This window comes from Haemaphysalis longicornis, unplaced genomic scaffold (genome assembly GCF_048455015.1).
Source record: "Haemaphysalis longicornis isolate Haplotype H1 unplaced genomic scaffold, Haemaphysalis longicornis Haplotype H1 scaffold_7, whole genome shotgun sequence".
In the NCBI taxonomy this organism is placed as follows: Eukaryota; Metazoa; Arthropoda; class Arachnida; order Ixodida; family Ixodidae; genus Haemaphysalis; species Haemaphysalis longicornis.
This window is the reverse complement of record NW_027526422.1, coordinates 71,663,444-71,680,866: the sequence shown is the minus strand read 5'-3', so window position 1 is coordinate 71,680,866 and position 17,423 is coordinate 71,663,444. Positions and strand designations below refer to the sequence as shown.

Below are 17,423 nucleotides of genomic sequence, written 5' to 3'. Positions count from 1 at the left end.
GGAGTCCAACTGGTCTTTCGATTTCACAGCTTATTTCATATCAGCTGTTTTACTTACCAGATTAAGATCATTAAAAATGCAGAAGCTGCTTTGGGGAAACATCAGGCAGTGATCCAAATTTTACACCTGCCTTGTCACAAACAGTTTGAAAAAGAGCCTGGCTAATTCTGCTGGCCATGAGTGATCTTTATAGCTGGTTAGTAATTGCTCCTGGTTACATTGTTGCTTTATGTACTCAGCTTAGCGTGCATCTCTACACACTTGACTGCATGTGCTAGGCCTTTTCCAAGTGCTGGTGCTGAGCTTCAAACACATCGTTGGGAAATGCTTTTCCCCCGCATGAACGTTGTGCAGAGACGCTGCAGGCGTATAGAAAGAACAAATTGTTTGTAGCATGTATATGCAATACCGGTCAAAGTTCCCACTTTAGGCTCATGTATCTTTCCCCCACCCCCGCCGCTGTTTGGATACTGCATACTTCAGATACAGCAGACATATTTTTCTGGTTGAAAGAGGGTTCGTTGTATCGAACGTAGATGGTATTCCTAATTTTGTGGGGGAAAACAGTGTCCTTTGGGTCTGGACTAGGCTGAGGGAGTTGCCAAAGGCTAGTCCTTCTGATTTGTACGAGGTTCCGTTCTGTCTTCATTGTCCCTTCTGTCGCGACACCGAGATATTTGCCGCCGTGTTTTTTGCATCGCATGCAGTAGATAATACTACGCTCCTGTCTCAGTGACAGTTGTGGATAGTGCTGATGCTATGGTAATGACGAGAGTGCTGTTGGTCTGGTTATGCAGAGCGACTCGGATGTGAAATCGCCACAGGTGGGCACTTAAAGTCCAACTACATGCACGCGTAAAATCGACGTAGTAGCGCAACGACGTACGCCTGCGGCAACATCCGCCGCTGCCTTTATGCAGACAGATGACGCCGGAGAGGGCGAGTAACCACATAGGCGCAGCAATGTGTGTGTAAGCCCAGCATACTAGAAGACTACACCGGACTCAGCTTTGTGGCGACCAGTTCAACTACATTTTAACTGAAATAAAACAAATGATGCCTATTCCCACAAAATTACGTATATGCAGTACAGAAACAACTAAAACAGTTCTTGGAACATTGAAATACGTTAATTGGTACGCTTACTTGGCAGGCAGAAAACCATCCGCAACCTTTGGCGTGAACTCCCTTGCTTCCATAGTTGCTCGTTGCTTTGCGTGCTTTCAAGAACCGTTGCCTGCTCTCCTTATTTTACAAATTACTTAGTTTTATCACGTAATTAATAGTTAGCCTATTTTTCAATTAGCTTTCTTGTTCTGCGACCTGACCGCCACATAACGTCACCGCCAGAGGTCGACGTAACACCCTGTACCCAAAAGTTTGCGTCGATGTCTGGTGGGCTCTGACTTGGGTGTAACAAGCGCGCAGCACTGTATTTGGCGTGCGCCGGAGTACGCTGACTTTACGTCGGCTTACGTCATTGCGCGAGTGCGTCGTTTTTACACGCGCATGTGGTTAGGCATTTATATTTATTTGCCGTGGCATTTATCCTTTGGTATGGCTCCTCAACAGGGATTTACTGACAAGAGAAATATGTGCACGTGGCAGAAAGGGGCTCCAAAGTAATGTCATGTCAGCTATATCATTACAATAGAAGTGTATAGTAAGTCATGAAAACGTCATAGTGCAACACCTTGGCCGTTAGAGAATCGTGCAACTGGGTAGACTTCTCATGTTCATATGAGGCTGGTAACAAAACCGGCCAGCAGCTGGGTTATGGTATTGCCTGTTCTACCTACTAACTTTTTTCATGTCTCACACAACTATTTGGCGTAGCGGGGCAGGGAGGGGGATGGTTTGGTAAATTTATGGTACTTGCGTACCGAACAGATAGGAAGCTATCTTATAAACAGTGTCAGAAAAAAATGTGCTTGCATGCCTTTGATTAAGAACAAACAACCAGCAAAAGGGGGAAAAAAAGAACAAAGGAAAAAGGGAATAAGAATGTGCAACAAACAAAATTTGCAATTTCTGGTGGGCAATTGTCAGCTTTAAGAACTGTTAGCACACTAAGGTTTTTTTGGCTACGAATAGAAATGTGCATCTGCAAATAAATAAAAAGGTTGCATACTGATATGCTCTTTTAATGCAGAAGTTGCTGTTGACTGGATTGAGAGATTACCTATTAATAATGTTAATGGAGTGCCATTGCTTCACTAAGTAAAAAACAAATGGCCAGTTTTAAAGTTTCTTCTTGTTTTCCCCGTGCAGACAGATGTGGAGAAATAAAAAAGCACATATCATGTGAAGGTAATTCAATTTTATGTTATTAGGCACATAATACGCTCTTCAGAAATTCTAATGCGGCAATGTGTTGATGCAAAAAGAGTAGGAATTTTTCGTTTGTATGGCCTCTGTCGTGATCTTAGCTTGGTTGCAAGGGACACCTGTCTCAGGGTTGTAAGTTCGATGCAGTCTGCCTACGTAGGCAAGCTGAAGAGTGCCAGTCAAGCAATTGCTTGGCCTCAGTTTGAACTCGAACAGGCACCATTAGGGATCTGGTCACACAACTCATGGGCTCTTGCACCAGGGTTCACACCTGGAGTGTGACTCCTGCTACGTAACCACTATAACCACAAAAGGGGAAGTACAAGTGGGAATGCAGCATTTTTCTAGGCTTCTGAAGTCTTTCTTCGAAGAAACACTGAAAAAAGTAGAGAAAAGTCACAATGCAGGTGGCGTCTTGAACTAAAGAATTCTGTAGAGCCCTATCTCAGGAAGAAATGCCAATAGTTGCTTGTATAGACGACCGTGCGTCGGCTGGAGAACATTGGGAGGGTGGCCTGGGCGATGTTTTGCAGCACCCCTGTGCCGGGTTTGGGTTGGTTGGAAGAAGACTACCTGTACTTTGTGTCTTTTGCTTTGTGTCTTGCACTTTGCAGTCTTGTGCTTTGTGTGTGGGCAGGAGAGGGGGTCACAGAAAATGAACCGAATAAGCAGGAGCAAGTAGTTGGTGCGATTTTTCTTTGCAGCCTAGGCAAGCTGGCGGAGGGGAAATTTTGGAACGTTGGGCAACACTTCCTGTGCAGGGTCTTCCGGAGGGATTCTGGGAAGCAGGCAACAAACTCGCAGTACTCGGAGCTAATGCAGGGCCTTATCTATGATAGCATCAAGTGAGCTTCAAAGTGCACTGTTAACAAGCCTATACTGTACATTTTAAAGGAAAGGAGCTTTATGAATGGACTGAGCTTAAAGGGACACTGAAGTGAATTTGTCAAGCTCCCGTTTTTGCTTGCACTGCGTAGACTGGCTCAAATTATTACACTTTTCATCGTTTATCCGGTCGACAAATCGGTAATTATTTTACAAAGCGCGAAAGAAGAAAAACTACCATGCGCGGTTTGCGGCGGCCGCACCAACTAAGGCTGTGACGTTGGGAGGAGGGGACACCGTGATTGGACGATACCCAAGGTTAGCAATCAAACAAGTTTCGGTTTCGGTTCTGTAAAACACAACTGATGGCGTTGTTGGATGGGCATTCTCAATATCTCAGTAATCATCGTACCGCGCTTCTGCCATGTTGTCGGCTGTAAAATGCATAAGATAAGCCTCCCAGGACGGCTTGGAATCGTAGCATTCACTAGCCGAGGCCTACGCAGTGCATGAACGCCCCCCGCGTCCCCGCAGACGCACAAATGCATGCGCTTTTCACCCATATTTGGAGCTTGCCCCACTCACGCCTGTATCGTAAAAAGCGTGTTCGCACCAGGCCAAGGGTCTGTTGATTCTGGCCTGTGCCCACTGCCTGCAAGCAGTCGGTGCTTATGGCAACAGCACGCAACGAGAACTGGGTAGCGCGCCAGTGCCAGCCTGCGCGCGTTCTGTGAGCTGGTTCGTGGAATCGGCGGAAAACAAAAGTTAACTTATAAAAAAAAAGCACGTACCCGCGGGGATTCGAACTTGTGACTTGCAAAGCACTTGCGATGACGTACCTAGCGGTCCAAACCACTCAGCCACAGGCGAGCGCTGCCACCCTTGTTAATATAACGTATATAATGTATAACCAGTTTACACTTCTATTTAGTTTTAGCATTCCAAGCAGCTTAGGTGACTATTTGTTGTTTTGCACTCTTGCAGTAAGCATCCCCCAAGTTTCCACAATATCTCACGTCTAGCAATTGCATTTCTTAGACGGAAAAGCGTTCGCAGATGCGTAGTCGTGCTGCTGGCCGCTGTGCTTGTTCGCCCAGCGCAAAAAGTGCTTCCCGCACCCTATTTTTACGCTGTACGGTAAAAATATCAGTTGATTTTAATTCCTTAGTACCTATATTGACTTCGCTGACTCTTCTCCCACCTTCAAGAGGTCTTATATTTTCCTCCTGGCGTAGCAGTCAGCGAAGCGTCGCATGTGCGCTTGTGCAGCGCTTGTGTGAAGCGTCCTTGACTTGGAGCTAGATACAGTGTACAAGCTAACCAAGTAAATAAAGGCACAATCTTCCATTCACAAACGTGTCCTGGCTTCGTTTCAACTGAGCGAACGAATTGCAATGACCCGTCGGCGGCCGGCGGTCTAAACGTTGGGCCGACTGACTCTGTCTGAAGGCCGGGGAGCCGTGCAGTAGCGCAGCCAATTGCGGGCTCGGCTCCTCCCGACATCACACGAAAATGCCACAGAAAATGGGCGAGCGTAAAGAGAGGAGGACAGCATTTTCGAATTAATTTTTCTACTGAATAAAATCGCGTAAGCGTGCCCAGAGTGGTCGAAACATGGCCTGTGGACTCCGGACTACAATTTGCGCTAGTAATCCCGCAATGTTTACATATCACTTCAGTGTCCCTTTTTAAGTAGAGCAGATGACAGGATTGCGATTTCCCTCTAGATGACACTGAATCAGTATCATTTGCAGTGTCACGTTTGTTTTTCACTGTCGTTACTAAGCTGTTCTTGAGTGGTCGAGCATTGGCCACGACCGCTTAATGTAACGCTTTTGTGCTATTTTACGCCTGGCTCAGTGACTTAAGGCATTGCACCACTGAGAGCATTGCAGGGAGGTGCAATCCAGGCCATGGCTGGTGTTTTTAATGCGTGAGCAGCACTCGCACATTACTTGGCTCAGTTAGTGAGAAAAAAACCATCCCGTGGGAACCTTAGGTAGACACATTCATCAGTCATTATTGGCTGCATGAATCTCGAAACCCCTCACAGGAATTCCCCATTGGCTGCAACAGCCCAAGGACATAACCACTCTCAGGCGGCTTGGCCGCTGATAGTGACAGCAGTCGTGAGAGCCTCACTGCCAATTCAGAAATTTCCGTGGGGCTGCGAGGCTTGTCCTTGTTTATGGAACGTTAACCCCTGTGTCGTCAACTGGTACCCACAGCTTGGTGTGCAATGAATTGGACGTTGCAAGGCTCAGGACTAAGGCCTAGTAACCCACTCTGGCATTTGACAGTAGCGATGACAGCAGTCTTTACGGCTGTCACCAGTTCCTATGGAAGTGATGTCGACATACGCATCCCCACATGTACTTTACATTCTAGCATCATAGAAGGAGGGTGCTAAGGTTCCTTCATAACTTTTTCTTATGGAGGGGTGTTGAGGGTTTGGCTGGTGTTAAAAAAATCCTTAGGTGATCTAAATCAATCAGGTCTCCACTACGGTGCTTCCCATAGCCCAGTTCACCTCATTATCATTAGCTCAGTGTTTTTTTTCTTTGTTTTTATTTGTATTTGGCACGTTTCACAGTTGAATGCCTTCGCACCTGCTGCAATGGTACAGTAGCTCAACTGTGGTGCTGCAGTGCTGTTAGTAGCGAGTTTGCTTTGTTTCTGGGTGCTGTATTTTTAATAAAGGTGAAATACCTGAATCATAGCCCTCCACTGGAGCATACATCACAGCAGTGCGTTCAACCCAGAGTGTGAATATCTACCTCAATGAATAGACACCCCACAAGAAGACTTCAGGAAAGCTTCTTTGTTTTGTGCTGTACTTGTCATTGAACCTGACATCCGTGCACATTTATCATCGCCCGGAATTAAGAACCTCTCTTTCCGCTCTTCGCCACAGGATCATCATACAATGTTGATTGATTGATTGTAGGGTTTAATGCCCTGAAGCAATGCAGGTGATGAGGCGCGCTGTAGTGGAGGGCTCTGGAGTAATTTTGACCACCTGGGGATTTTTAACGTGTGGCGAAATCTCGAACACACGGGGGCTTTCGCTTTTCGCCTCCATCAGAAAAGTGGCTGCTGCAAGTGGGCGAACCTGCCTCCTTGTGCTCAGCAGCGCAACGCCTTAGCCACTGAGCCACCGCAGTGGTTCATCATACAATGTCATTTTGATCCCCACCATGACTTCCAGCATTGCACGGAAATAGATCTGCTCGATTATTCAACCTGCATCTCTTGCACTACTGGTTCACTGCAGTTCAGTGCCAATGTTTATGTTTATAAGCAGCAGAAGAAGCAGGCTTTTACTTTTTTTTTTTTTTTTTTGCCTGCTTGTGCCCCTCGTGAACTGGGAGTGCAGGGAAAATAATGGACCCGTCCCGCAACCACTCGGAGGTCAAACGGTGACGTTAAGGTGCTGCGCGCTGCGTTACAAAAACGAAGGGCGGATCACTGCATTTCTTTACTGAACATTGTTCATCTAATGCGGTCATATTGAATGGGCCTAGATAATGCTCAGAGGAGATATGTTCAGGTCTGCCAATTTTTTTCCTTCTTCGCAGGGCATTTTGTGAAAGTCCAGAAAAGGGCAGCCAGTGTAAAGAGTAAATGAATTACACATTTGATTTCATTTCGTATGGGAGTTAAAATCAGGTTTCCAGTGTGCGCTATCTTACAAACATTTTGCCAGCAGCATAACAGGGGTTAACCTTAGTGAGTGCCACGTCACAGGTGGACGTGGTGCCGCATGAGTAGAACAGGGGCACACAAACCACGGAGAACTTTGATTCTGGTGAAGGTGTGTGTGAAACGTTGCCATTGTGCCTGAAGTGATTCGTGCCAAAGGACGAATGAAAACGAAGAGAGCAAGCATAATGTAGCAGTAAGGAAGTCTAATACCCATGTCACACAGCAGATATGTCATTCAAAGTGAATGACAGCTGTTAATGACATTCAGTTTGGCCGTGCAGGTCTACGCGGCGAAACAGATGTCATTTGATCTGAAGCAGAGAGGAAATCCGGGCTAGTTAAAAATGGTTCATGACTGGAACTGAACACAAAAAACTGGACCAGGGAAGAGAACATACACAATGCAGTTGAAAATGGTTCATGACTGGGACTGCGCACAAAAAACTGGACCAGGGAAGAGAACTCGCACAATGCACACACGCAACGTTGTGTGTGTTCTCTTCCTTGGTCCAGTTTTTTGTGCGCAGTTCCAGTCGCGAGTCATTTGATTGTGATAGCGGTGACGATTAGCCAGCTCGCAAAAATATTTCATGCGCTTCTAGAATGTTTTCACACATATTTTTAACACATAACAAAGGATTATTTTTTTTAATAAAAATAAAATCGCCTGTTTAGGTGGCATCAGTAGACTTCACAATCCGAGACAGGTCCACAAGAAATCCGTATTATGAAATCGCGTGCACAAGGGATGAGATTTTCTTTGTTAGTACTTGTTTGTCATTCCTTATTTGAACAACAACACGAAGTGGGGAATATAAGAACAGTATTCTTTGGTTTATTACTGAATTTTGTTGTCTAGTGACGCACCACTGCTGTCGAGGCTACTCATTTGCCCGCGCTAATTTAGGTGCGGCACCTCAGTTAGCCGCTAAATGTGATTCGCCTCGAATGTCATTCGGTATTCTCGTGTAGTGCTGAATTAATGGCATTTAGAGTGAACGACATTTGCTCTGAATGTCATTAGATCTGCCACGTGACAGGGGTATTATACCGCTTCTGCCTTCAAATTCCCCCCCTCTCTCCCTTGCAGACACGCAGGGCTGGGGGGTGAGCCCGCGCGGTGCCGGCTACCTGTTTGGCAGTGACGTGGTGTCGCAGTTCAATGCCACCAACCACATCGACATGATCTGCCGGGCCCACCAGCTGGTGATGGAAGGCTACAAGTGGCACTTCAACGAGACCGTGCTCACGGTCTGGTCGGCACCAAACTACTGCTACAGGTGGGCAACTTGTTTGATTTTGCACTGGGTTTAATGCGCTCATGGCTGCTCTGAAAAGTAAACGTTTTAGAGGAATCTATGCTCCTGCCTTTATTTGCTGAATAAAAATACCATGTAGATTTTTTTTTTAGCTATACATGGGGCAATTGTTATTTTATATCAGTGGGTCTGTGTTCCTTTGTTTATAGAACATTCGGTCTTTTCTGGTTTAGTTTTTTGTTGCTTTTTATTTTTTGTTACTAGACTACGGAAAATGTCGTAAATATTGACCTAGCAAGGCCACACTTCCGTGGAAAATTTTGTTCATAAGCATGCTCAAAGTTCGTTGAATGATTGGGCAGCCAAAAAGAGTAAAGCAGCTTCTTTCTTTTTGAAGGCTCCTGTATTGGTTTCTCCAACCATGGCTCAAAAAAAAAATGTTGTCCATTAAAGAGTGAATAGGGCAATTCTAATTTGCAGCTATGGGACCAAAGCATAAAATATGACAAAACCTACTCAGCTTCCAAGAGCGCAGCACTAGTGGCATGGTGATGAGTTTGACCACTAATATTATAAATATAGCAACATCTTGTGACGTTGGTGAAGTGGCCTTTTACTGTTGGCTTGGCACGACGGTGTAATTTGTAGTGTTTTCTGGTTTGACCACTAAGGTGCTAGTGTGGACCGCTTGTCCCTTCACTTTGTTTTCTTGTTGTTTCGGGTTCCGATTCCGCTTGCCAGGCGGTACACTGATCATATAATGTATTGTGATGATTCAAACTCGCCGTGCTGGCATTTGATGAAATCTGGGCAAAAGAAAGTGAAGCTTACAAACTCGCAGAAACTGTCCAGTTGTACTGCTACACATATTTTGGCACGTGATAGACCGCTCGGAGGGGAGTGGGAAGTAGTCAAGGTTAAGCCTAGCCAAAGTTAAGCATGCTGTAAAGGTGTATTCTTCAACCTGTGGCATGTAAGAGTGTCCCACAGCGGTCGGGTCTGCCCTGCAGGAAAAGAAATACCTTGTTGCACGAGAATCAGTTTTGGGGATCAGCAGCTACCTTTGTTTTTGCTGGATGTTTGTTTACGGGCATGGGTCGAGCGTTGCGATTGCTGAAAAAAACACCCGTGCCCCCCTTTGCAGGTGTGGCAACGTGGCCGCCATTCTGGAACTGGACGAGCACCTACAGCGGGACTTTACGATCTTCGAAGCCGCACCCCAGGTGGGTATCGCAGGAAATCGGGTCGAGTGAATGCCGCCGCTTTGCCGTAACTTGCCAAAGTGGAGCTTGCTTGGAATGTAAAATATGTCGGGGAAAGTATGCTTAAAAGAAACTACGAAACGTGCTGCGGTGTGGCAGCTAAGCCTTGCTCCGTTGACATCAGCAGTGCTTCCCCCCCTCCCCCTTCACTTTTAATGTTATCCGCTAGGAAAAGCTGAGAAGAAAGGGAACACAGCTAGCTGCTTTAGCGGTTGTTAAATCTGGACTCGTCCTCACTTTTGCTTGTTTCTTGCTCTGAATCCCCTGCACTATAACTACATTTTGCACTACCCCGTTGTGCAAATCTGCGCTACGTAGGCATTGTACTTGGTCATTTCCGCAAAATTTTGATATCTTGGTGTTTTCTCCAAAAGAAGCAGTAATGGAGGACATTTTTTACTCAGAGGAGGAGCAATAGGCCAGTGTTGTAGAGCACTGCACGGGCCTGACTTTAAGGCCCGAGCCCGGCCCGAGCCCGCTTTGTGAAGCCCGAGCCCGACCCGGGCCCATAACACCGAGCCCGGGCCCGGCCCAAGCCCGGGCATTCTTAAGTGAGCCTAGCCCGGGCCCGGCCCGGGCCCGTCGTCTCAATCCCAGGCCCGGCCCGGGCCCGTCGTCTCAATCCCAGGCCCGGCCCAGGCCCGTCGTCTCAAGCCCACGCCCAGCCCGGGGACGGTCTTTTTTTTTTTATGAGCCTATGGAGGGCCCGCATGTGTGTGACCAGGCCTGGTCTTAGACGTCGAAGAAAATTTGTTTATTACATTTGGTCGAGTGTCTTCGTAGCGAGAAATCAGACGGTGCATCTAGTCTGTACAAGCACGCCCTGAATTGTAACGCAAAAAATAAGGGTTTAAAAGTACACGTAGCTTAGCTCACGCCGTCTGCAGTTCACGCCACATGGGCGTAATAATAGCTCGTGTTCTTACACGAGAGACACCGTCACCTTTGATGACTAGACTCTTGGCAACTTCATGTGGTTGTTATGATCACAAGTTGGTATTAATGAAATTTTTTGCTCTCCATTTGAATCCACGAATATGTGTGTGCGTTGAAATATTTTCCCTGGAGTGGTTGTTAAGCGGTGGCGCTTCTCTAGCACGTGAGTTTAATTTCCAGCCACGACAGCCGCATTTAGATTAGTTCGACATCTTAAATACACGTACATAGACATAGGTGCACAGCTCCAGGGTGGCTTAATTAATTCCTTCCCCGCTAGGGCACTCCTTGGAACCGTATCTTTGATACCTTATACACCAAAATATAAAATCTTGATGCAGTAGATGAAATGTCATTAAAGTTACAGTATAGTGACTTTCAGACCTAGCAAAACACGTTTTTAAAACAATGTGCACAACTAACATCAAAAGCGCGTAAAAGTATACTCAGAATATTCAATTTTCTGCTCTTTTCTACACTCCACGTCGGAACTATTAACGGCCGGGCCTATGAATTCCTGCCCCAGCCCGGCCCGGGCCCGTGGCGTTGAACCCGAGCCCGGCCCGGGCCCGCGGCACTGAGCCCGAGCCCAGCCCGGGCCCGCGGCACTGAGCCCGGGCCCGGCCCGGGCCCGCCGATAATCGAAGTCGGGCGGCCCGGCCCGGCCCGCGGGCCGGGTCGGGCCCGGGCTTTCGGGCCGGCCCGGGCCCGTGCAGTGCTCTACAGTGTTGTCCCGAGGGAATTTTCGAAGCAGCAGGCACATTGCTCTGTATGCAAAAAGAGAAGTTGGTTGGGAGCTGTGGGCTTAGAGGAGGGTTGAATGTTGGCAGCAAATACCACTTAGTTCATGAGGCGATTGAGGTGCTGCACGCTATGCTTGTTTCTCATATTTGGGAATAAACAATTTCTTGGTGCATGCCACGCCATGCACCAAGCTTGTAAAATGTTGGCCATTTCTACATGGCTGGTATGTATCGCTGCGCTGAAACAGCTGGAACGGTGGGGCATCGTTTGAAACAAGAGACGCCGACCAGCCCGAAAAACTGTTCTTGGCGGTTTGGTCAACGGTTTTTTTGGACTGGTTGGTGTCTTTTGTTTGAAATGTGTCTTCCTAGCCAGACGGGATTTCGTCAGTCTTGAGAACAGAAGGGTGTGTGCTAGCCTAGACCTGACGTTTGGTCTTCATGTCGATCGGTGGTCGCAGCTTCACAGGCAGTGAGGGCTTTTTCCAATGGGTACCAGTTCATCAATACGTGGCATTATGCCGAATGTCCTACATATATAGGGTTGTTCGTTTTCGGGTAAAATCCGATTCTGCGCGGTTTTTACACCCTGAATATGTTTCGGGACAATCAGGTTAAACCCCATTCCTCCCCGAATGGATCTTTTCAAAGTAGCGATCTGCATAATTGTTGGCTGTCGGTCAGCTGTTCTCAACCAGTACTTGCTGGAACCAAGCCCCGCAAACTAGTTGATTATTGGCATGACTCCGCCACTCACTACATCAGGCTGTGAGGTCGAGAACTTCCTCCCTGCTGAGATACGTTCAATGATCGGACAGGTCTCGAACGGAGACCGACATGTTGCGCTTGCAGATGATGTGTGTAAAGAAGGATGTGTAAAAAAATCAGTGACCAGCTTTTTAAGCATAAAATTTCTTTGAAGTTATCAGTGCTCTTCACTGTCATCATTACTGATTCTTAGGAACACATATTTTCCAAGAGTACTTGCTAGGAAACTCTTGATGCCCCCCTTGATTACCAACTTGAAACAAACACCAATTTTGACGTGTTAGACTTAATTGAGAAGCTCACAATATCTTCTGAGTATTACATCTCTAAATTTAATCGGAATGATTTTGCAAAAACCCGATTTTTCCTCAATTATGAGTTTGAAGGATAACACCTGATTTTTACACCCCGATTTAAAAAAAAATATAAAGCCTCAAAACGAACAACCCTATACATGTAGGCTCAAAGTTAGTTAGTCATTAGGCATAGGAGGCTTGCCAAGCAATGTCATGCTCGTGGTATGCCAAGCCTTGGGTAATGGCCGACTACATTTGCCTGAAAACAGGAACCAGGCTGCTTTGTGCTGCACATCAGCCTTAGTGCAAGCGAGTTGTAAACTTGAAAATGTGGGAGGCTTCACGAATTTTGGGGGGAAAGCGGTGGCGAACAAAAAGAAATAAATAAATCTATCTTGCGCAGAGCAGTGCCGCCTAGCCGCCGTTCATTGGCTGCTTGTGTGCGATAAAGACAGCTACAAATGTCAAATCCGAAATAATTTTCGTTTTCATGCATGCGTGGTGTAACACAGGAATATCTTTTCAAACGCGCGAGTGTGAACAGATTTGAGATGTCGGCATGCCTCAAGGCCTGTAACTTTAGCGTGCAGCGCTTTTGTTTGTTTACAAACGTGCTGTTTTTCTGTGGGTTCACCTAAAAGCTGAGGTATGTATAGGCAAAAGTATCCACGCTAGATTTTACAGGAAAGCTGTATATGCCTTCGACAGCGAGCGTCACAAAAACTACGCCCTGCTTGTGCCCGACTTGATCACTCCATGTTTTGTGCGTGATCTGCTTTGATTCTAGCCACGTACACGCTGCTGTTGATGTTGCCCCCAGTGTTTATTTGGCCGCTCGTTATGGTCACACCTTCTTTTGGCAGTGTGCCTACCATAAAGATCACCGTATCCAATTACAAAAGGCACCACCGATTGTGGCATTCCACTTGTTTTTCTGTCACAAAGCCATCACAACCTCTTTGCACCAGTACAATTCAGCTGCAGGCACGGGTATTGACGTCGGACTCCAAAGTGTGACGTTAGGCCTAATGCTGGGGTGTCGCAAACCTGTTGCCTCTCTTCCTCTGCTGCACAAGAACTCGGGCTGGCCATATTTCAACCCTTGTGCACGCGACTTATAAAGTGGGAAGCATGGTGGACTTCAAACAGATAACCGCAAAATTCAGGTTTGTAGAATAGTAGAGCTTTTGTACTAGAACACGTAGTGGGAAAAATGGTCTGAAGTACTCGACAAAGCGGAGCTGTATTTCTGGGAGCCTCCAAGCTCAAGAAAGGTCCCCTGGTGTGTACATTAGACCTTCCTCTTTAACATGACGCCGTCTATTGGATACTGCATGCAGTCTGCATTTCGTCTCAACTGCTCTGAAACTGCTCAGTACCCTTGCCTATGCTCATGACTGGTACACCAACATAAGAATGCCTGCAGAAGCTGGTAAAAGTGGGAATGGGCAGTAGAGAGACCGTAGAGAACAACTGGTGATGGTAGCAAAACGAGCTCTGCACAAGTGAGGTGCTCAAAATGTTTGTGGAAGCATATGCTAGATGCAAAACTGGCCACATCGGGGCATTTACTGTAATCACTGTGAATTTTCATTTTTACGTAGTTGTGGGGCTCTACATATTAATCTCTCTTTGCTGTAAACGGTCTTTTGGACAAGAGCAAATACCTTTTTCGCTGCACCAACCTTCAAAGCTGTGCCAACTCAGATGTACGATTTTGACCAGCAAGAACTTGTCTTCTCCTTCGCCGTGAATGTGGCCTTGTTGGTACATGAATGTGAGACAGTGTGGGGATCCTGACGCCCAGGCCATTGCGCGATCACTGGGTTTGTGCCATCACGCGGCGCTTTTCCCCTCTCTCCTCCGAAATTCCGGCTCGTCTTGGCGCCTCTGTGTAGAGCCGAGCCGTCTCTCAAACTCTTGCGTGAGGTGAAGCCTGCACAGACCGTTGCGGCGATAAAACACTGTCACGCAGCGGGCGCTCCGCCCTGGTAGCGGAGCTAACCTCACCTCATTGGTTCGTTTGAACGATACCCGAACCGGGCCCTCGCCGGGAGGCGAACGCGCGCCCTGCGCGGGGGTCCGTTCGGGGGAGACGCTTCCAGGACGCCGAAGGCGTTGGCCGAAGGTATGTGACGCTTTCTTTACCAGCCGGCTGCAAGTCTGTTGCGCCGGCGAAAGCCCACCAGCCCTTCCGGCTGCGGCCCGTGCCTAAGGCTGCTCCTGTTGTCCCTACGCTTGCATACAGTAAGGCCGTACCTACCACGTGACGAACACGCCGTGCGGTACGCGCCTGTGAGCGAATGGGCCCCGTCTCACTCGCTGCTGCGAGCCGATCCGGCCAGCACAGCGATGCGCGCGCGCACAACGGCGCGCACCCCGGAATTTGCCCTGACAGAAGAGCCCACTGGCTCTGCGCCGACGAAACGTGCGCACTTGCGCGCGGCGCCCCATCGCCCCTTTCACCTAACGGGAAGTACGTACCGGTACTGTAAATTATGTAATTGGGTCTGTAAAATATGTGACTAGAATGTTAGTATAAAATAAACGTCTTCCCTCCGTGCCCTGGGCATATTCCTTTGTCGCCCCTTTCTCCACCTGCCCAACAGAGGCGGTGTTAAGTTGGCGCGACGGCGTTTCAGTATCGTGAGCGTGCTCAACTAGCTCGAACCCACGGTGGTTCCTCGCAGTGTGCATGAATGCCTGCCTTGTGCAAAGCTAGGATTATGCATATTGTGAGGTAGAGAGACCACAACAGTAATCAGTTGAAACAGTAATCATCCAAAAATTAGATTTTTGCCATCGTGTCATAAGCTTGATATAAGCAGGGGTGGCTGTATTTGTAAACTAGCAGCTACATCGTTGCGTCAGCACACATCACTTGTGTTTCCTCTGTCTGGGGCATTCTGCAGCGCTGCACTGGTGTACACTGAATGTTTTGTCTGCTCAAGTCTACACTGACGCAGGAACTAGGTACGGTTAGTTCGAAAACAGCCATCATGGCATTTCTTGAGCGGCAGTTAGAGTACCACATATGTCTTTCTGGAATTAACAGTACTAGCTCCAAAAACTGTAGCGCAACACGTCACTTTCTTTGAAGGCAGGCTTTAGTAACGATACAGTGCTGCTGCTTTCGGTATTTGCACGAAGTACTGCATTCTGTCAGTTCAATCAAGCGTCTTACCCCAGTGGCCCCAATTTCACGTATGGTTCTCGGCAGTTTGGAACTTACTTTGAAAACACAGGCTTTTCCTGGTGATGTGTTATTGAGTCGATACAATGTGTACAAACATATTTATCCATTCAACCATAGATCCTGATTTCCCTGACCAGACGGTATGCCGTCTAATCATTGACTTCGTCAACAATGGCTCCCGTTTTTGTGACCAGAGAGTTGTGTTTGGGGCAATGCACTGACACTGCCATCCTTGTCTTTTTTTTTTTTTTTTTTCCACCTTGCAGGAGAGCCGAGGAATCCCGACGAAAAAGCCCCAGCCCGACTACTTCCTGTGACGAGGACCCTCTTTTTTTTTTTTTACCCTCCTTTTTTTTTGTTTTTGTACTGCATAAAAGTCTTCTGCACTGTGCTCTGTGGAACAAACTCTTGTGCTGTAGGCTACCTTGTTCACCCTACATCCTATTCAGATTGAGCGATCTTCGCGTAAGGCACAGAAACAAACATCAGCAGCATTTGTACAAGTTCCATCCCTACTTCCCTACTCTTGTTCCCCAGGCATCCTACGAAAGATAAACATTTGTTGCGTTTTTTTTTTTTCTTTGCATGTTCGACAAATTGGGCCATTACTCCAATGTCGTGTTTATCTGTTGTTGATGAAATGGAGGGCCGTTATATTTGAGTGTGCACTAATGAGGGGGGGGGGGGGGGGGGTTGCATGCAGAGTGCACTCGGGGCGTTTTGTTCAAATTTTTGTGCAACAATTGGCGTTCGTTTTTATTATGTTTGTCTATGTTTGCTAAGGACGTACACATGCGACCGCAATTCACTGTGTACAAATTGTGAACTTTGTAACTATTAGCTCTTTTCCCCCCTTTTTCCCCAGTGATGGTTTCAGAGCTTTTTGCTTTACACTGGTTAGTGCCGTTTTCATAGTGCACGAACCAAGTGCTTGGTAAAGACAGTGTGTCAATAAAAATGGGAGATGTGCTTCTGTTTTTTGATCAGATGTCCCACGGCGTGTGCTTTTTTGTGTTCCTGTGAGCACCTCTTATGGCGGAACCACTGGTGCTTTGAATTTTCAGTTCAAGAAGCTACCTTGTGCTTGATAGTCAAACGGCTTTTATTCTGATCCACAAGTATTGAAATAGCCATGAACTAAAATTGGCGGACAAATATTGGAACTCACGATGAAAATGTTGCACAGCTATGCTGCCAGCATTCTGGTCATGCTGCCAGCATGTTGGAACCTTGCAGTAATGATGCAATTTGTGTTTGACAGCATGATATTGCGGTAGTGATGGAGTTGTGATGATGCTACATCACTAACGATGCAGCAGTATAGTGCAATCACAACGGGATCCTTATTTTGTGCATGGTTGGGAGTTGCATTGTGAGCTCATAATTGCACAACTCCTAGGCTCTGAAATACTTCAGAGGAGGTATACTGCAGTGGCATAGTTTGCTATTACATTACACGATAGCCATTCTTTCTAGCACTAAAAGGCCATGGGCTTCGTTCCAGTTCGCTTGACATCTCTGCGGGGCTGGTTGAAGCTCATCATCCCTGGCCAATACCACTGAGTGGATTTGACCTACCATGCACAGTTGAAGTGCTTGACAAGACAGTTGGCCAACACTACTAGTAGGGAGCCTAATGCGCCCCTAACAAGCACAAGAAAATAGAAAAATCGAAGCGGGTTTAGCATGCATGTACCTTGCATTTGTTCTGTGCCTTCCTTAAAAGTACGAACTATGGCGTTATGAAACCGGACCGTTTGTTTGAAAGTAAGGATTTCAAGTTCCGACAAAATAATAGACAGGCGGGAGCTACCTGCTAGATGAAGACGTCGCCGATAATGCGGACGCCGCGAGTGTCTAAAGACTAAACTTGCGCAAGGTACGTCCATTGCGCAATGGCGTGAGAATTTCCCTTCTGCTGCTGACATGTGGAGTGTGCTTAGCTGTCGATCGGTACAGCCGAAAAAAAAAAAAAAAGGTAGATGCCGAACGACGGACTATGAGGCGGTACGTTTGCTCCTTACCTTAAAAAAAGAAAAAAAAAAGCAGTGTCGTCTGCTGCACAGTCTGAGCAGGACGTAGCGCGTAAGGAGCTTATCGCTGAC

The 17,423-nt window shown here is 47.1% G+C and overlaps 1 protein-coding gene across 1 annotated transcript in view; it reads left to right on the top strand.

Moving 5' to 3' along the window:
• Positions 1-16,304, top strand: part of LOC144145920 (serine/threonine-protein phosphatase 4 catalytic subunit) — a 34,049-nt gene extending 17,745 nt beyond the window's left edge. The window contains exons 6-8 of the mRNA XM_077677767.1: positions 7,949-8,138; positions 9,262-9,340; positions 15,585-16,304. Coding sequence (XP_077533893.1) covers positions 7,949-8,138; positions 9,262-9,340; positions 15,585-15,635 — 320 coding nt within the window. The 3' untranslated portion in view covers positions 15,636-16,304. The remainder of the gene's footprint in view (positions 1-7,948; positions 8,139-9,261; positions 9,341-15,584) is intronic.
• The last annotated feature ends 1,119 nt before the right edge of the window (positions 16,305-17,423 follow it).